The following is a 21557-nucleotide window of genomic DNA, read 5'->3' on the forward strand; positions in this document are numbered from 1 at the left end:
GGGAGGAAGAATGCTATTTAGAAGAGGCAAAACAAAGATAACAGAAAGGGGTGTGTGTAACTGCCAGTTCATTAGTGCAATATCCAATCAATAAAAACAGTTGCATATGTTGCTCCTTGATAGATTTCCACCTTTATTCTGATTTTGGTGTACATGCATTGGGTAGCATAGCCAATATATCTCTTTGACAGTTTTGCATGGGAAACTGCATTAGGTCATACTGTCAGAAGACATCTGCTTCCACTAGCATTGCAATGGTGGCACATTATCAGTAATTAACCAGTGCCACCTATGTATGTGATCTGCAGAGACTTGTAAAAATTTGTCTCTTGTAAAAATAGATCACTGCATATAAACGGTATCTAAGTTCTTAAGTTCATTTTAAGATGAAATATATGAGTGCAGCGATTTTTCTTTTTTCATTTGACTCACTTCAATTTATTCACTTGGAGGAAAAAAGGATGATGCTTTATTCTGTAATGTTGTGTTTAACTATGAAAATATAAACAGAAATTGAAAATCTTTGTTCTTGTTAACCAATCGAGAAAACCTAAAGGCCCATACCTACAAAGTCCTTCAGGATCCTGCTTACTCTTTAGGGTTTAGTTTCAGTGATGCATGAATAGTTTTGATGTGAACAATAAACAGTGTATTGATTGGCATCCTGTGCCATCTCCATGCAGAGCTATTCAAGTGGAAACAGGATTGAGATACATTTCTCAGGATACTCCTCAAACTATGCTTTAATGTGAATTGACAGTGCCTGGCATCTTTCAGTGCAGACCCAATAACCTCTTCCAAGTCAGATAAACTGTGTAGTTTGGAAAAACTTAGATTGTAGCTGCCTGTATTTTGTCTAGCCTCCATGATTGACCGGAGGATCTCAGGCCTACAAATCATAGCTCCAGCATTTTTCATAAATGCTAATGATTAAAGGATGGCGAAAAGCTGACGTGAAGTTAGTTCAGTTCGTGGTTCATACACAAAATTAGCTCAGTGCTTAGTGAAGAGGCCATCTGGATTACAGTATGGGAAGTTACTTCAAAATATAACTTCATGTTAATATGACTGTGCAAAATGAACAATTTCCTTGAAATGCTGACATGGGCCTTAGTATCTCCTCACATCTCTTTGTGTAAGAACATCCCTCAGGGGCACTCATTTATGGATTTCTTATTGTAATTTTTTAAAAAACACAATTAAAATGTATTTGAGGAATTAAAAGCAAAAATATTAAACAGGTGAAGTCTCAGTATTCAGGAGTTCTAGGGAAAATTCCCTTATTAAAATCCATAAAAATCAGTTTGCTGCTATGGTTACAAAGCTGAAAACAGAAGTCTGGAAACATGATTCTTCAGAAATATAACCAGGGGACAATTAGCATAATGTTGGATCTGGCACAGTAAAGAGGAGAAAAAGAGATAATTTAAGAGTGTGCAACAAAGTTAGTACACCACCACCAGAAATTAGTCAAATATCTCAGAAATATTAACACACTTTATAAACACTAACATCCCAAAAGGCACCAGAGACACCAAGGAAATATGAAGCAGACTATAATTTCAGAATTAAGTGGAGGAGATTAAAACAGTTTTGTTGGTATTATTATTTGACAAGAAATGAACTCATAAAGCCTCAGAGCATGTAAGACCAGATTCTCATGAGTTCATCCTCATTTAATAACATCACATTACCAGTAGCCTCATTCAGTAGTGGAGACAAAACCTGTCATTTAAAAATGAGGGTGTTTTTGAGGAGAAGAGTGATCTTATAATTTATATGATTCTTCCCAACTTTATTCTAGTGTTAACTGTCCCTATTACAGTTCACACAAATGTCCTTCTGTTCCTCTGCAAGACATTTTGCAGGAATGAAGGCTTGCCTGGAGGCACTCCTGCAGTCCTGTGTGTTGCTCTATTTTAAATAAAGCAAACAGATTTCTTCTTGAATGGCATTTCAAAAGGTCTAACAACAAAAGTATGATTCTCATTTAAATTCTGTCTGCTATTTCAGCCTTGCTATTTCAGTCTTGGAAAAATCAGTTGATGATTCCTTGTAGCTAATATACATTTTGTTTGATTTTTCTCTTTACAAATTGCTTCTTGCACATCTAGTTTTAAGAAACCTAACTTTTTAGAATTTGTGGAACACAACCACAGTCCCTCATTTTACTCTATTATTCTGTTTATTCTCTCACAAAAGAGTTACAGTCCTGATGCTGCTGGAGATGCTGGAGTACCAATGATAAATCTAATTATTGTCCCTTAATAAAAAGAGATGCTTTTTGGCTTTTGACAAGTATGTGACTGTAATGCACCGAGAAACCTCATCCTCCAGTATGGTTTCCTATCCTGGTATCTACTTGGATAAGTATCCAAAACCTAGGTGTTTATTTTCGATAACCTGTCACATATCAGAAGGTCACAGTCATACTTTATATCCTGAACTCCTTTTCTACAAATTATTCTCCTCTTCATGTTATCAAACACAGTGATATTGAATTAGTTTCTCAGTAGGGCATGCCTTTAAGGTAACAAATTACCAGCTGTCTGTTCTAAAGAGTTCATATTGATATGAAGAAATTATGAAAAATACCCCCTAAGATAGTAGTTTAAGCATTAACTACCATTTTCTGTGCCAAACTTTACTTCTAAATTTTGAAATAATGTCTGTTTAAATAGCCATAAAGTTTAACTAAAATCTCACTTTTGAGAGTTTGAAAAATTATTGCTATGCTGGATACTGTTCCAAAAAACTCCATAATTTTTATTCAAAGCAACTGCTGAAGAATAAGACCTTATGTGTAAAGGATAACATCGGTTTCATCTGTAATGTACTGAATATGAAACACCTGTGCCTTTGATTTGTACTAGTTCTTCGATTTGAACAAATTCTTAGCTTTGAGTTTTATTTACTAGATGGGCTTTTTCCCAAAAGATTTAGTATGCTTATTTCATAATAACCTGATGTTAATGTATTCTCCTAATGTTGATGATCATTGTTAGGGTGATCTCATGTGTGTTCCTCAGATGTTATGTCAACACTGGTTATCTTTGAGAAAAATCCAAGAAAACTGAGCTCTGTCCAGTCTCATTGGAACAGTAAACTGACCTAATCGATCTTGCCTCTGTCACACTATGTTCAACTCATTCAACCCCAACAACCACCTTAAGAAGAAAATTCCAGTAGTAGCTTAATCTAGGAATTAAAGCTATGACTAAACATCACACTTGTTCAATCTATCAGTGTGTCATTGCATGAATTTGCATAAATCATTCTATCTGTAATTGTAGTTTTTTTTCTTTCCTCTGTACACCTTAAGAAAACCCTTGATAAATATACAACAGTACAAGGAATTCAAGCATTTAGATACCATGGAAATAGGGAATTTAAAGAAACAGGAGATGATTATCAGCGAACCCTACAACCAGTTTTACTGGACTTCCTTATTTACACAATATAATATCTTAATGATAAATGGTTTGCTCATTATTATGAGTTTTATATTATGTGCAAAGAAAGGATAGTGGAAACAAAGAGTTAAAGCTTCTGTACTATGTGCACTTTTTATAGAAAAGGGGGATAATCTGGATAACATGCAGAACAGGCTGAAAGATGCTGATGAGAAGAACTCCATTCTCCTGAGAGCCTTGAATGAAACCTTAGGAAAGCTGTCAGCCATTCCCAATGGTAAGCTGGAAAAGTACTGCAACACTGGACTCATCCCTGCTCTTTTGTTTCATTTTCCATCACTTAACATCTGTCTGATTAATCTTTGCCTTTGTTCACGCTGTGTCCACTTTGACCATTGGCTGCTGTAATAAGATGAAGATGAGCATTTTGAGGGAGAAAACTGAACTGAAGACAGTTACATGGTATCAGTTTGTATTTTGGCACTGTAAAAAGTACCATGCTTCTGAAGTTTGCAAAATGTTTCAGAAAGAAAAGAATTATGATATCAGGAATTATGATACAATCTGAGACAAATAGTCTTTTCTTTAAATGTGAAGTCTTTTTATGAAATCACTGTTTAATGAACCATTATAATTTAACCAGTATAGTTTAGCCCAAGAAGAATAAAGACTTACTGACTTTACAGAAAAAGCAAGATGAAATTTGCTGGGTACGTTTCTACCACACACTCACTGATTTATGCTGTAGTATACTTTCCAGTCACTGTTTTGTGTTGTATATCTATTTTAGACTGCAAATTGCTTAGAACTGGAAAAGGCTTTCCTCAATGAACTCTGAAGTACTATGCACATTCATAATTCTATACAGCCAAATAAAATTTTAAATAAATCTGTAATACTCATTAAAATCCTGAAGTCCTGGGATGTTAGCTACTTTGTGTAGTGATAGCAAGAGACACAGAGCTACAACATAGTTTCATTATAATGGATCATTACAGTGATAAACTGAATGTTTGTTTTAGAAAATAAAAAGTTTTTTATCAATGTAATCTGCTATGACTTTTCCCTCCAAGGGGCACGATACTGAAGATAGGCCTTAAGAAAAGTCTCTAAAGAAAATCTATATTCTGTCTGATTTGTGATGGTCTGGAAGGTTCAGACTGCAAGTAAAAACTTGGCATGAAAAACAATTTACTATTCATCTTGCACATTTTTGTGGCTTTAAGATTCCAGATAACTGAAAAGTTTTGTTTTAGACTTAGCGATCCTTGAAATCAAGTGTTCACAAAAATTTGTTTTAATATGTCATGCTCATCTTAAGCTGTTTCCCAGGTTTTGGCCACGGGTGTTGACATAACTGTTTTTCTTCTTGTGCACAGATGGATGTCTCAGTCAAACAAAATGGGCCTCTAAGGCCAGTTGACCTTAGGACACAGAATACTAAATATGAAACAAGTAAAAGAAATATGAAATATGCAACCATTAGCAATGTAATAAACTCTTGTCAGATTAGAGTTACAGAGTTCTTACTCTTGGGACAAGGACAGTCATAAAAGCAAGTGAATGTGTATTAAGAATGAAATTCAGAGCAAATAAATGGCATGGATAAGAAAATGCAGTAAATTAGTTGGCCAACAGGGAAATAAGGATTGAGAATGGGGAAGGAAATGACCCTGTCATATATCTTGTTCTTCAAGGATTCAAGAAAGTAGAGAGTAGCTTAAACTAATAATTCTTGTGTCCATCCTATACTAATAGCCAAATAGAAGCAGAAAGATTCAAAATGGGATAGATGGGAGGATCACCTTAAGACAAGGACCCACACATGCAGGGATGGCATAATTTAAAGTGTGGCTGAAAATAATGTTCACAGATGTTGCACAGAAGGAGAAGGACCTGCCTAGGAGGCCATTTGAAGACCTATGCTGTTGATGCCTTGAAATGGAGAAAAAGTCTGTATTTCCCATGTCTTCACATGGTCATAGAATCAGGAATGTGCAATCTACTTCATGCAAATGATGGCATAAACTAACTTTTATTAACTAACTCTTAGTCAGAGATTGAAAGAAATCACAACTTCCCGTGCCTTCTCCACTACTTCGGTGCAGCCTGTAACTTCACGGACTACCACAGGAAGCCCCAGTCAGTATGACAAGTGGCACTGTGTCTATATGGTTGTTTTAGAGATGTCCAAACTTCTGAGCTACACTCCAAAATTCTCATATGACTGAGGGACATGAGGATATCTTGGAGAACACAAGGGGAAAACAACTCCAAGAACAGTTTCACAGGAAGCAGGTGACAAAGCAGGTTCCTGCGGGTCCCATGACTCCACTGTGGAGGTAGAGTGGGAGTTCACATTAGTTCCCTTTCAAGCTGGAGTGTTGACTGCAACATTTTCTGCTTGCTCACTTCCTCCCATCTGTGGGAATTCAGAAAATTTGGTAGTTCCCTAGTCCAGCACAACCTGTGCTGCTGCCTCATCATGGGATGTAATCCTGGTGTGGCAACAGCAGCTGAACTGCATGATAAGTTTTAAAGCAGTACAGTTTACTAACACATGATTTGAATAAATACCTACTTAAATACCTAGCTGTCTGTTTTATCATTTATCAATAGCAGAATCAAAACCATTCCAGACTTGAATGTTTTCATCCCAAAGATAGGACACGTATTTTCATTTTGCAGACAGAGAGGTGGGGCAACGTTAGATAATTGTTCTGCTCAAGGTCACCAAGGATGTCTATGGATGTCTGTGATTAATTCAGTCAATAGACCCTTGGACTCCTGATTCACAAGATTATTTGTCACAATTTCAGCTGAAACACATAGAGTTAGATTTCTGTATTCCGTACATCAGAACATTGAAAGTCCTGTTTCTATTTTACGTATCAAATATTATATCTGACACTTAATCAGAGGTTAACCAGTGAGTCAACAGCAACAACAAAAATGCACAAAAGTTTACAAAAAATTATTTATCCTTTACATACAAATAAGGCTGGAGCATTTTCTCTTCTTCAGGTCCATTTGGTATCTAAGAAAAGACATAAAGGGCCAGATTCTGCAGTCCACACTTACAACTAGTAAAGTCTTACTACATGTGGAGCTCTCAAAGAACACAACACAATTTAAGATGGTAGAATTTTGACCCAACTTTATTCTTAAGATGTGAGAAGGAAACTTCTGTGCTCTAGACAATCATTTCATTAACCTTTTCTACCTACAGATACAGCTATAAAGGTACAGGCAGCAAAAGACAAAGCCAGACAAGCCAACGATACTGCAAATGATGTCCTGGCCCAGATTAAAGACCTCAACCAGAATCTCCTGGGCTTGAGAAACAACTACAGTAAACTTGCAGATGATGTGGCGAAAACAAATGCTGTTGTGAAGGATCCTATCAAGAACAGTAAGATCTTTTCTGGGTTGTTTGGTGGTGATGGGTTTTTTTCAGTTTGTTGTTTCCATTTCGCATCTCAAAATGAAACTGAGACACTCCAGAATATCACTCACATGGCGTTACTACAGTATGCTGGGATAAAAGGAATCTCTATCACTTCTATTTTCTAGACTTTATATATAAAAAGAATTTTAAAGTTTAAGGACTGCTGCTAGTAGTTGGAAAAAAGCTAACGTCAGCAGGATGACCATGTAGTGGATAGATTTGTTCCCCAGACTACTTTTTAAAGGATTTAGGAGATGAATAATCAAAGATTCTGACTGGCAATTCACCCTTGACTCAAGAAAAATTCCATGCACTAACCCTCTCTTCAGTCAGTCAGATAATCAGTTCTGGGAGAAATGCATGACTTCTTTCATATACATTAATATTTTTTTGTAGAACACTGAAGATACTTAAGAAGAAAAAGAAAAAGGAGATACCTGAAATGGTTTTTTGTATGTGGTTTTTTTTTAACAGTGAATTCTGTTATCAAATGTGACAGTTGCTTTAGCATTTTCACTTTGGTTATGATGGATAAAGTTGAATTCTAAATTACAAAACATTTTATGGTAGATTACTAGAATATACTGTATAAGACTATACAGCCAGGGGTGACCACAAAACCAGAGTATCTTTACAAAATTACTGAAGGACTAATTTCTCAGCTAACCTGGGCTCACCAGATTATTGTCAACTTGATGAAGCTGGGCACCTAAAAACAGTTTAGGAGGCTGTCATTCTCATTCTATGGACAAATACCCTCTTCAAATTGTAGCTGTACCAGTGTTAGAAGTTAATCCCAATGGCTGTTTGTCACTGCGTGCCTATTTTAAGTTCCTGATCTCTCATCAACTGAGATACACGTGTGAGCCCCAGGTATAATCCCCAGCAGGCAGACCGATCCATACTAGTTTAGACAATATGAAAAGTAGTTATTGATTAAAATAGTACAGTTAGATTACAGTGGGGGATGGAACAAGCAGATCTATGAGGTAATGACCTCTGGCAAGGTAGTGATAAACAACTGAGAAGTGGCCTAAAAGCAGTAATTTCTTGGCACTGTGGGATCTAGACTAGGCCATCTGTCCCAGCCCAAGTACTGTAAAACTGTGTGTACACTAGCATTTTAGTTGAGATTAGGAGTGATAATTTAGAAGTGAATCTCTTGATTGTCCCCAGTCACCATTATTTCGTTCACATCAAGGAGTAGTTTTAACAGTTGCAAACTCTTTCATGTCAGATAAAGCTTAACTGGAAGATGTTCTCAAGTACACTTTTACCACTCTCCAACCGCTAATGAATGCTCAGATTACAGAATGAGATTAGAATAGATGCAGAGTATACCACTCCAAATGTATATAGTGTATGTTGGCACTCACACCGACACGCTAAAGTAAACCCTCATGTATGTCAAAATTCAAGCCCTCAATTCTCATTATGTAGATGTGCAATATATAAAAGGTAATTTTTTTCTAGACTAATCCTGTCCCTTAATTTACTTTACATTTCTGTTTAGATCCTTAAAGCATTTTCTTACGTTATCTTCTCTTTCTTCTCTTTTCTTGTCTCCCTATCTTGCCCACAGAAATCAGTACGTACGTTTTCTTTCTTGCTGCTTTTATTGTGCCTTTTCCAGTAAACACTGATACACTGCTTACTACCAAAGCTTCTGCATGGTGCTCTACATTTCACATTCATTGAAATAGTTAAATGGTTACTTTTTGAAGGCTCTGAGATAAAGTGACTTGGTAACTAGTTTCACTTATGTGAAACCTTTAGAAGCATCTTGAAGGTTTGGTATCAGTGTCTGGGTGACTCTTGAAAAACAGATATGCGGACTTTCATGCTTTATCTAAGCATCATTATTATTTTCATTCAATATACCTTCTTCTGGTAAATGCAGGTTTGTCCCTTTCAGTGTCATCCACACAAACCCATTCCCTCATGCTAGCCAAGTGTTGCAATCCTTAGATCTGCTGATGAATTGTCAGAGTGCATTTTTCAGTGGTTGTATGTTGAGAGATAAAAAAGTCATTTGACGCTTAAAGAAAAAGAGAGGAAAAGTATCCTTGTGAAATTATTAAATTCTCCTGAAAAAAAGAAAATATTTGCTGTTTACTGTCACTGTTTCTTAATCTGCTTTCAGTACACTTACAGAATTCTAAATTTGTGACCAGAATAAAGCCTTTTTCTAGTTGTGGCCATTAACTTCAGGTTAATTCCAACCCTGTTTCAGAAATTGCTAATGGAAACTAACCAGTTTTTATTAATCTAGCATTTTTCTTCAGAAATGGAATTTTTAAAAAAGAAAGTAAATATTTCATTCGTAAGTGTATTTTGCCTCAGAAAGTGTCTTCCATTAGTATCATCCTGACCTGAAGCATAGTTACTGCTTCAAAATGCGGCTTTAACACCTGCATTTGCTACTATTGCTGCTTTAACTCAATTCTAAATATTCTTAAATTATTACTCTGTTCATGTAGCTTCCTAGTCTGTGTGTACCTCATAGGAGCATATACAATCACCTGAGTATTACGTATGCAGAATTTCCTTGGATTTTATTATTGCAATGTATAATTACTCGCTGACACTATTCTCTAAAACTCTGCCTTGTTCTTTCCTATGAAGTTGCTGATGCAGATTCCAGTATTAAAACTCTAGAAAAGGAAGCAGATCGTCTGCTAGATAAAATCAAACCAATCAAAGAACTTCAGGATAATTTAGGGAAAAACATTTCTCAGATAAAAGAGCTGATAAACCAAGCTCGGAAGCAAGCCAATTCGGTAAGCCCTCTTTCTCGGTAAGATGAACTTTTGAATATTGATGGTATTTTATTTTCTACTTTTCTATTTCTTTTGCACAGGGTGAATCCTTTCTGATTCTGAATGTGTAAAAAGAGCAAATAATGGAGTATAATTTCTCAGATAAAAATAGAATATTCTGATGATTTTCACTCTGTGTCTTGTTTCTTTATTTAAAACATGCCCTTGTTAAATGGATAACATCTCTAGGAATATATAATAACTTGGAAAAGTTATTATTTATGAAGTATTGTGGATGATAGTACAGCAGAAGAGCCACAACATCATTGATTTTTTGTGAAAATTAAAATTTATTTTTTTGCTTCAACACTGGTATTAAGCCCCTGATTTCATTTCATAGAACTTATATAACCTGAGTATGACACCATCTCAAACTCACTGAAATTGCTGAGTGTATTTGGTTTTCCCAGATTCTTAACTTTCTTTGTGTAGTAACAGTTCTGAGGACTTGAACTTGAGTTAAGAATATATTTCTAGTCCACCCAAATGGACTAAAAGTGTTTGGAGTCCATCTCCCAAACTCAGTAATACTCTAAACTTGAGGATCCGCTGGTTAATACTAAGGTTGTTCAGCTTGTGACCTAATGTAGCAAAGGAAAAAAATTCTTGATGGTACTTAAGAAAACTTCCTGAAAAATGGTTGAAAAAAAGTAATCTACAGAATAATAGGATCCTGGGAAAGAAGTCTATTCCGTATATTTGATGAAATTTGCACAAGATGAAAAGACAAGCTACAGTGATGATGTGGTTTTGTTACATTCATCATCTGTCTGAAAGCTTTGACGTACTTAACTGCTCACTATTTCTGAGATAGCAAAATCATGAGTTTGGTCATATAACATAGGATCTCCTTTTTGACAAAGTTTGCCCTAAGCATAAGGTGATAACATTAGGTACATCTACTCTAATACATAAACATGTCTAGCTGGAATTGAAATACCATTGTACTGTCATTATGTCTATGCTGGCATTATCAAAGCAAACAGTATACCATTTTTACCTGTGCTCAGAGCCTGAGGAAACTAGCACACATATTCAAATGCATATGTCACTCAGATGTGAAAATGAAACTTAGTTATGAGTACCAACTCCATTAGGGGCTATGTAAAAGCAGGGATAGACACAACTATTGGTTTAAACATAATTGTTACAAAGTGTCTTAAATTGGCATAATCAAAGATATTACAAGGAAAAAATAGATCATCCTGTCTACCCAATAGCAATGTGCTATGATTCCTTCAGGAGTGTTGCTTATTTTCCTGGCTGCACATTCTACTTATAGACTATCTCTACTGTTAGAATTCCACTGCTGCTTGTGTTAGACCGGTATATCTTCTAGCTCTTTTTAATTCATACAGTTTGTCCTTTCAAATCTGAATGCCAGAAAGAGCTTTTATTTCCTTTTAATAAACAATCGCAGAAAGAAAATTCAATTTCTACCTCCTGTGCATACCCAAGCAACTCCCTGATACATATAACACAGAAATGGGAAAGAAGAAAAAGAAGTATAATGCTCTTATAATTATTTGGAAGCATCTAAAGTTATTTCTGGAATAATAAACAGTAAACTGAATTTTTTCTGCTATGCTTTTTTTGAAGATCAAAGTGTCGGTGTCCTCTGGAGGCAATTGTATTCGCACATACAGACCAGAAATAAAGAAGGGAACATACAACACCATCATTGTCAATGTGAAGACTGTAGTTGCTGACAATCTGCTTTTTTACCTTGGAAGTGCCAAGTTTGTAAGTCTGTCTCCTGCTTTTCATGTCAGGGTTGCTCAATCAAATCAGACTACTGACAAATACAGAAGATAAGAAAAGCTTTTTTTTCCTTGTAGAGGCTTCAAAGCAGTAGTAGAGGGCCTAAAATAATCTAGACATCTACTGTCTTTGGTATTAATCTAGGGACTTCTAAAATATGACAAGCAAAAAATTTTTATATTTTTTTATTTTAACTAGATATGAAATGTGAGACTTGTACATGGACTACATTAGAGCTTTAAAATTTACAGTGCAGCCAGGGTAACTTTTGCGTTGGTTGTGGGTTTTCCCTTGGGAATGAAGTAAGTAATCATCTTGCATCTGTCAAAGCTCCTATTTATTGTAATTTTAAGTCAAGACTACAATTCCAAGCATAATAAAGATGAATGATTCAGTTTCCCATGAACCCTACAGCAGGCAGACTTCTAGAATAATCAATAATAATTCAGTAAATGGGAAAAGCATTCTATTTCTAACATTTTATACTATTTATTTTGTTTACCTAATACAAAATGAAGATGCTAGATGGCATTGTGTATTAATCTAGGATCCTGACATCTTTCTGCCATCCAATGGATGTTTTACAAAGAGTGTTACTCTGAGTTAAATCCTTCTCTTGATGGCTACAATATTAACATTTCTGTAAGTCTAGCAGCTGTTTACTACATATCACTGACAGAAGTAATTTGCCATCTTTGGCTTAAGATTCCTTGTTTGAACCATTGAAAACAGGAAAGAGAGAATCTGATTTTAGATCACTGAGAATTAATGTTCATACTTTACTGTCTATATATGAGTTTCTCATGTCTCGGTAGACCTTCTGAACTGTGAAGAGTTCTGAAAAACTTCCTTTAATTGAAGTATGAGATTGCTTCTATTTTCATATTTTATATGTAGACTGACTTCTTGGCCATAGAGATGCGCAAAGGCAAGGTGAGCTTCCTGTGGGATGTGGGATCCGGTGTTGGACGGGTAGAGTATCCAGATCTGACCATTGATGATGGATTTTGGTACCGGATTGAAGCCTCTAGGCAAGTATATATTTCAATTTCAAGATTTTGTTCCTAAAGAAAAAATGGCTAAATTTAATAAGTTCTGCTTCTAATCCACTGTCCTCCTGAGGCATACCTCAGGTTTACGTGGAAAAGTTTGCTGTGTTTCAAACATCGACTTTTTGAAGAAAGATGATGTCATAAATATGAAAAATTCTAGTCTGGTTTAATGAAAGCTTTTGAACCTACATCCAATAGTACCAAAAGCGTAGACACTACAATTACTAATGAAATGTGAATTGTTCTGTGTCAAGAATTTATTGTCATCACATATTTCCCCTCTAGCATGAACAATCTATGACTGCTTATATTCCCTTCTGTTTACCTATCACTCTATCGATTGTCTTCTTCAGCTAGCTTCCTTTTAAAATCAGTTAAAGGTTTTGGCACTCAAACAGATAGCTACTATTCTTTTCTCCTTGAATTTCAGAGAGGAGCAGCTTTTCTGAATTTCTGGTCTTGGTACAGTACTGCAAATGAAAGGTCTGTCATACACCAGTATCTTGATTCTTACTCAAAATGCCGTGTTCATAGGCAGAATGTCTCTTCAACCTGGAGATACTAAAAGAGATACAGTTTATGAAAACTCAAGGAAGAAATATTCTGGCAAGTTAAACTATAGTTTGTAATTTGGGATCAGCTATTGAATACTTTTGGACTTCAGAAATATAGATAATTTAATATTCAAATTCCATATTTGTTAGTTGAATCTTTTGTTTTCCATTCAAATAGCAAACACATGACATATGGTGTAGTAATTATAGTGTAAGGGTTACATAAGTTCATATCCTTTATCTTCTACTTCCGAAAAGATCTTAGTAATTTAGGTATCATCTATATTGCAATTTGATATGAAGCTGAGTAATTCCTCCTGCATCATTACAATTAACTTCACATAGTAATAAACATAGAACCGATAACATAGTCAGAAAATGAGAGAAAGAAAGAGAAGGAAAACAAAGCACTCTAAATCTGGTTACATTCATAGCTCTCAGAGGAGGAAATGGCATCCAGTTTAAATAATTTAGTGAAATCACAGAAGTCAGCCGTTCAGAGCAGAGAATTAAATAAAATTATGGCACCATCTCCAGAAGCTGGCTTAATGAAACCTTATTGCTAGGAAAATACAAACTAGGGTACAATACAAATTGTTGAAATCTTCACCAGTTCATATTATGCATACTAAAACAGCTTCATGACACAGTAATGCCAGACTTTCATTTACAAGAAAGCTGCTTCAGCAGAATATGGAGCCAGGACATGGTATAAAAATTCACACATCCTACAAAAGCACATTGCCTATTAAGCTGGTTGTACTGGATATATAGGGTGTGCATGCCATTAGTTTTTGAACAGACTGCTGGATCAGCAATTTAGAACAATTACAGCTGCACAAATCTGAAGAACAGAGCAGTGTTTAGGAGAATTACATTGCAGAGACATTAGTTGGATTTATGGGATTAAGATGAAGAGCTTGGGACTGATTTTGCATTCTTAAGGCAGACTTCATAAACCACGTAACCTACTGAAGATTCTTCAACTTTGAACAATTTAATCCAGTTGATAACTCTTCTCTGACTCCCTTCATAAGCTGTTGAAGAGTTCTACTCATTTCATTCCCTCACCTTTTTACTCCATTTTTCTGCTCAGTTCCAGCCACAGACTTTTTAAGTAACCCGACAGAGCTGCCTGCACAGCTGGAGCCCAACATCCACTTAGAATGGGGACATAAGATAAAATTCTGGCCTTGCTGAATTTTGCCATTGTTTTCAGTGGTGACAGGCATTGACACACAATGATAATGGTATGGTAGGTTTACAGGTTGATAGCAATTCTTAATCAAGAATCCCAAAGGGCCTCTAAAGGAAGAGATATGGTGGCACAGAGGTTGTGAAATTCTCAACGTCACTCAGCATACTGAATAAAATCTAAATAAGAAAAAGCTGACTGTTGAGCAGTGATCAGAGATGTTCAGTTAATGTCTGCACCAAAATTTCCAGTGTATTAAGACTAAACTGATAATTACTGCATCTGTTTCCAGGGACACTGTTAATTTTCATCACCTTTTTATTTAAAGCATACTAATGCTTTGCATTTTATTGTATATGCAGAGTTTATCATGGAAATATTTTTTTTTTTATGGAATGGAAGTAAAATTTGTTTATTCCTATAGGAATTCCTAAAGGAATTCCCTACACTTTGATGGTACAGGAATTTAACAAATGTCACTTACAGAGTTACTTACCTGATTACCGAGGCAAATGTCATTGGCATCAAGAACTGTAATCAATCAAAGTATCAATTAACAAAGGAAATCTGGTATAACAGTCTGTGACAAAATGATTTAAAGCAGGTTTGCAACATGCAAACAGTGTAAATTTTGTGAAACAGTCAAATGGATGACAGAATATTTTTGTGACTTGCTAGATCAGTGAAAAAATATCACTTGACTTCGCAGGCCTCAATTAGGAGCAGGACCTGATTAGTTGTGATTTTCATCAAGTGTGATTTAAATATTACCATTGTTTTAATGGTTAATGACATACTTTAAGCAGTGCCCTTCCTTAAAGGGACAAAGGATGCTTGAATCACAAGTTCACTGCAGACACATCCAGCTCAACTCAGCAAGAGTTCAGTACTAAACTACTGTGGTATGTCTAAGCCATACTTTACAGTGACGATTTTCTGTGCTCTCAAGGGCTCAAGGAGCAGAGGTTTCTACATGATATTTTGTAATGTAATGTTGATGACTTGTAAAAGTCATCTTATTTACATCATGCATCTCCTAAGGAGCACACCCTGCATGCATGGCATTATGTAAATTTTTCAGATGATCAGCCACACAGTGCTGGTACATCGTCTGTAATCCTCCAGTTATGCAGAACTGACTATCACTAGAAGAGTATCTTCTAACCTGATGACTTGTCGTGCACAGGGTAGCAATGTCTTTTTGCTGTCAAGTTAGCCAAATTCTTTCTTCAAGCTCAATTGTCCTCCCTAAATAAGAGAGAATTATTTATGGAAGATACTCCATTGTTAGCATTTCAGTCTGAAGATGAAAGACATCCATGCTATTTGTGACGTATTAGACACCCTAAAAAGCATCAGCCTACTCAGTGACTTCTGCATTATTGCACTTGGATGTTTTTAAACTAGAATCTTGATTTCAGCACAATATAGATTGAAAGCGCCAATGACTTTCTTTCAGAAAGCATCAAACTTAAGCAGTTTTAAAAAAAGTTTTTAGCAACTGTTAGTCTTTCAACAATAACTACATTGAGAACTTTTATCCTTTAAAGGGCTTCACATCAATAAACCTTCTGAAAGTAAAAATTTGGAATTTCTGCTGTATAGAAAGCTATCTACTTAGCATTCAGTTGATTTGGGAATAAAAAGTAAAATATTGCTATTAAAAAGAAATTTTAAAAAAACTTTAGAATAATGTGGATGACTTTAGCCCACTTCTTTCAAATTATTTGGACACCATGCGCATACCCCAGATGTCACTTAGGAGATTCCCTAGGAAACTGAGAGTCCCATCCATGTGGTTTCCAGAGCTGCCAGATCAAGGTATGGGTGTGTAATCAAAGAGCTCCAGTGTTTTTTTGCAAATATGTATTTTCTACTTTGAAAGCCTTGCGATCCCTGACTACAAAGCAGGCAAGATAGCATAGATCTACAAAGGTATTCCCTATTGATTGAAAACACTCAAAATTACTTTGCAACCCTGCTTCACAGTTCAGGAGAAATTTATCAAAACTGAGATGTCTCAACAAATAATTTTTTTTTTTAATTTAAGTGGCTTTTTCTAAGTTCTGTGTTATTTCATAAGAAAACTGTCAACTCATTCTGGTTTTTGGGTAATAGATTCTGAGCCAAAGGAATTTCTGAAGAGTGTTTTTTAGACCTAAAATGCATAGTCTTATAGGATTTTTCCACCCTCTAGAGCCCCAGTCCCATAAACTTTCTAAATCCAGGAATTCTGTAAGTACAGCATAGCAATGTCTTCATTTACCTTATTCAGTAGCCTAAATTATGCAGTATTCCTTGCTGTGCTCTAAATGTAAGATAATGTTAAACATAAACATACATTTAACATGTATAATATTAAATATATTACATGTTAAATATATTAACATGTTAATATATGTTAGCATGTAATATATTATGTCTTAAATATATTAATATATTAATGTTAAATGTATATTTAACATAATACATGTTAATATATTTATATATTTATATTAATATATTTATATATTAACTATATATTAATATTATATTAAATGTTTATATTTATATTAATATATATATTAACATGTATAATGTTAAATACACATTTAACATAACAGATAATGAAATGAGATTTATTCCTGAAACGTATGCTTTTAACTTTTAGTTTGCATGTTACTTCAATACCCCAAGCCTTTTTTTTTTTTTTTTCTAATTAGACAAAAAGAAATTTTGCATCTTTGCAAGCAGCAAAGTTCAGGACTTTAGAAAATCAAAGGAATCATTCTTTCTTTCCTTTCTGGCTGTGACTTGGCAGTATCTTGATTGAATAAGTATATAACTTTTGATTTCAAAAAGCTACATGTAGAAATTTTTGGTGAATTTTATCACCTCTATTTAATCGGCTTCCTTCCTTTCCCTAGAAACCCTTTTCACAAATGTAGGTATAAAAACTGTTTTCTGAGAAAAATCTCCGTTTTGCCTACCTTGAGAACAGTTACTGAGTAATTCTTAGGGTCTAATCAGGTAGCCAGCAAAATACCACATGTAATCTAAAAAATGGGTAGTCATTCTTGACAGCTATACAGTCTGTAAACTGTTATGGAAAAAGAAAGTAAGTTTTATTTAAAATGGTGTATTTCTGCATTAAGTATCAAACATCTAAGTTAGAAAAGTTCCATGTAATATTGGTATCCATGCTGAGTGTTTCAGTACTACTTAGGTTTGCAAGATAAGGCATCCAGATTAGGAATTTCCAAATTAACATGACAATGGTCATGGGAAATCCAGCATTCTATTAGAAATAAGATAAAGCAGCAATTTCCAAAGTTATCCATAACTCCACAGTATGTGATTCCCCTCTGCGTACCTCATCTCCCAGCCACTCCTCCACCACATTACTGAACATAGTAGATATTTCATCTGCACATGACGATTCAGGTCACACTCCATGCTTGTTTCTACAATTGTATTATGGCCCCATAAAAATTATGTGTGTTGATTATGGTCCATCTGTCTGGGATGAAACACTAATTTATGGTGTGACTATAAATGCATAATAGTTTACTTCTTATCCATACTGCTATAAGGTAAGGTAATATTAAGCAAATTATTGCAAAGGATTCAAAATGATTCAAGTTTCCTTTGAAATACCTTTCTATATACCTGAAAGACTAGGAGGAATCACATCTCTCCACATTCTGTTCCTTCTATTGTAAAAATACATCGTCAAACTCTTTCCGTGCCAGTTATTACATTAATATAACCTAAGGAATAGAAGCTAACTGTTCCAGAAACTATTAACAAATGGCAAATTCTTCTGTTGTTTTTGTTACCATCAATATTTGATATGATTCATAGAGGACAATGAGGTAACATCCTTAAACATAATGGGATTTGTGCCTGTTCGATAAGCAACCAGAGAGCTCCACTGCAGAAAATGCAAACTCTGTGCATCGCACTGAAGGAAATTGAAGTACTTTATCACATGATCATTCATTTCAGTTCAAATATAATCTAATAAACCTTATGAAATTCAGAAATTTAATTTGGAACCTTGCCTGCATCATTTGTTACATCACGAAACAGTTACTTAACACTAATTTCATCACAATAATTTAAAAAATACAATTCTTTGTTTTATTCAATGAAAGTTCCACTTCATCTGTATAGTGAATTTTGTTCAAAAAGGACATTGAGGAGAGAAAAGAGCCTGGTTCTGTGATCATGTCTTTAACTTATACAAGCATAAGAGTCTATTCATTTGTATCAAAATAATCAAATCGGTAATACATGCCTCTATTAAAAGATGCTGTCTAATATAGACTTTTCCTATGTTTGGTTTGACTACTGACTCTGTATGTTTAAATTATTTTGTTAAAATCTCTAGGAGTGGGAAAAATGGCACAATATCAGTGCGAGCTTTGGATGGTCCTAAAGCCAGCATTGTGCCAGCCACATTCCATGCTGTTTCTCCACCTGGATATACCATTCTGGATGTAGATGCTAATGCCATGCTGTTTGTTGGTGGTTTAACTGAAAAACTAAAGGTAATGTCTGGTGCTGGTGTATTAACTGTCTGTTTATGTGGACAATTTTTATTATTGCTTACAGTAGAAATAGTAAATTTTAATATGCTGGCATCATTGTAGTAGATGCTTTAGTAGCAAGTAGTACACCTGCACTCTTGAAAGATTGTTGAGATTTGCCTAGACGTTTAGGTGCACAGACCTAAAGTTTCTCTGCCCGTGGTGTTAACTTCTAATCGGATTACTGGTGGCAGGCTGTATTGATGCAGCATTTAGCTCAAACAACTAATTCCTGCTGGGTAGCTGGATGTTTTACCTTGGACATACTGCTGCCCCAACAGGCTTTCAGCATCATAGTGACAGGAACTAATTTTTGTTTCCATACGTTCCTGGTCTCCTAACAATGTATGTAAAAATATATATTCCTTTACATTCAAGGTTTTTTACTTTGTCATCTACCCACAGTATCACTTCCTCCTTTGTAGTCCTTTTGACATTTCTGCTTTATTTTCTTCATTTTGGTTCCTGTTTTCCCCCCAGTAATACCCCTCTTTTTAACTGCTACCTACATCAGATCCCTGATCTATTTTCTCTTCTTTTTGCCTGTTCATTTTTTCTGATGACTGCTTCTACATTGCTTAACTTAATGGGAAAGAATAGAAGATTTATGCCAAATAGAACAGATGGAAATCTTTCAGCAAAAAAAGTTCTCAGATAAGTACTAATTAGCATATAGTTTCTGGTGGCATTCATTACAAAACAATTTAAATGAACTATTTTGTTCCTGATCAATATTTTGATTTTTTTTTTTTAATACTAACACTACCAAAAAATCCTCATTTAACATTAAAAAAGAAGCTAACATTTAGACTTTTCCCAAACAGTGAACTCAAATAGCTTTCTTTTACACTAAAGTTTCTATATGTCCTCAAGTGTTAAAATAGCACAATATTTTATGGTCCAACTTTCTAGTTTTTAGAAAGTTCAACCTCGTAAATGGTTCTGGCTTGGGAATACGTGGATAGACATATTCCTTTCTTACAGAGAATAGTGTGGGTACACATTTCACGAGAGGAAAAGACAAAATCAGAGGATACAAGAGGAATAGAGAATGTAGATTTCATTTGCTTGAAATCAGGGTTTTGAAGTCCAGCTTTAGCTTCAAAGATATCCATGTGTTTTGGAGCACAGTCAGGTAGCTTCATTTTAGAACTTGATCACGGCTTCTGCACACACACACAAAAAACAATTCTGAGCAGACTTGCACAACTACAAGCTAACTTAAGTGAGATATATCTGACTTTGACAAGCATTCACAGGAATGGGAGAAAATTTCATAAGGTTTTGGGCTAGGAAATTGAAAGTCAGTCCATATTAGTAGAACTCAGATCTACTCTCTCTTTTTTATCCAAAATGGATCTACAAAAAATCACAAACATTTGCAAGTTCTAAAGATGCAGATGCAACGAATCTTGATGTTTCTTGTTGAACTTTAAGCATGTAAATAACTGCAATGCGGGGTTTTTTTGTAGTTTGATTTCATATAGGAAATAGGCAAGGAAGTCAACTGAAGAATTTCTTGGAGAATTACATATTCATAAAAACAGCCTTTCTGTCACTTTTTTCTATGTTCTCCTTACAGGCTTAAACAAAAGTTCTGGTTTGCTCTCTACCTTCCAGCTTTCTGTCTAGAGGCAACTAAAGGTGTTTCCTTTCTTCTGTTAGCCCTAAACAAGAACCCTCAAAACATGTTTCTAAAATTAATGAATCATCAGTTGCTAAAAGTGGCTGTGTACTGCACAGATTAGTGACCCTTACAAAACCAGAATGGCCTCACTGGCTTTCTGTACTCTGTGCCTTTGATCTGCTTTTTCAAAGGGAATGGAAATAAGCCGATGAGAGGTGCTTTATCTCCTGCACCTAATTTACTTCTCAGCTTTCTTTCATTCCTGGAGTTTTGCTATGTCGGATAAATTTTAATTTCCTGTGCTGTTTTTACCAGTAACAAATCTAATTGCATTGGCATTATGTCCTGTTTTTCACATGCCATAATAATTCAGTGGAATAAACACTCCACTCAGCTGAATCAGGACTATTCAGTGCTTGCAGTGCTGTTATGATGACCAAGGGTCCAACCGCACCAGTCCGTAGAGGCTATAGAGCATCTATGTGCTTGTCTACCTCACTAAAATGCTTAACTGTCAGAGTCTGACTGCAGGCTTGGGAAGACAAACTGGCTCAGGTAACAATCATAAGTGCCAGAATTATGATTAAATGAATAATTTCATTTTTCCACATTTAGAAAAGCACTTGAGAGTCTGGTTTATACAATATTTAAATTTCATTGACTCAGCTGAGATGCTAGAAAATGCATGGTCAGGTGGGTTTTGGCTTGTTGTCTTTGAGTGATCCCCTGAAGGAGTCATGAAGCTTCAACCTCAAATGCCAGCCTAAACTGAAACCTTATTTTAATTTTGTTTTAGATTTCACTTTTGAATTATGAGAATACAAGTGGGGCAAAGTACTGAAACATGGTAGTACCATTTATATTTGCATGGGTCTAGGACACCAAACCTTGAAGACCAGAGCTTTCACCTGAATTCTACTTCGAAAAAAATTCTTGTTTTTACATTAAGAATCCAAAGAATCAAAGATGATACAGAAATTCATCAACAGCTGTTCTGTGCCACAGCATAAAGTAGTCTTGTGCCTAGTCCTAATTTCCACAACAAAGCTGTCACATTAGACTAATAAAAATTTATGTTTTACATGATGCCACCTCTAGGTTTAAGTGTTATAAATAT

General features: G+C 35.2%; 1 protein-coding gene across 4 annotated transcripts in view; it reads left to right on the top strand.

The window, feature by feature from the left end:
• The window catches only part of LAMA2 (laminin subunit alpha 2), a 391575-nt gene that overhangs the window by 330280 nt on the left and 39738 nt on the right, over positions 1–21557 (top strand). For all 4 annotated transcript variants that reach the window (XM_074862478.1, XM_074862479.1, XM_074862480.1 and 1 more), the window contains 6 exons: positions 3574–3690; positions 6643–6825; positions 9487–9641; positions 11280–11423; positions 12339–12472; positions 18615–18774. In XM_074862478.1, the coding sequence (XP_074718579.1) occupies positions 3574–3690; positions 6643–6825; positions 9487–9641; positions 11280–11423; positions 12339–12472; positions 18615–18774 (893 nt within the window). The remainder of the gene's footprint in view (positions 1–3573; positions 3691–6642; positions 6826–9486; positions 9642–11279; positions 11424–12338; positions 12473–18614; positions 18775–21557) is intronic.

The sequence above is a fragment of the Strix uralensis genome, chromosome 3 (genome assembly GCF_047716275.1).
Source record: "Strix uralensis isolate ZFMK-TIS-50842 chromosome 3, bStrUra1, whole genome shotgun sequence".
NCBI classification, from domain to species: Eukaryota; Metazoa; Chordata; class Aves; order Strigiformes; family Strigidae; genus Strix; species Strix uralensis.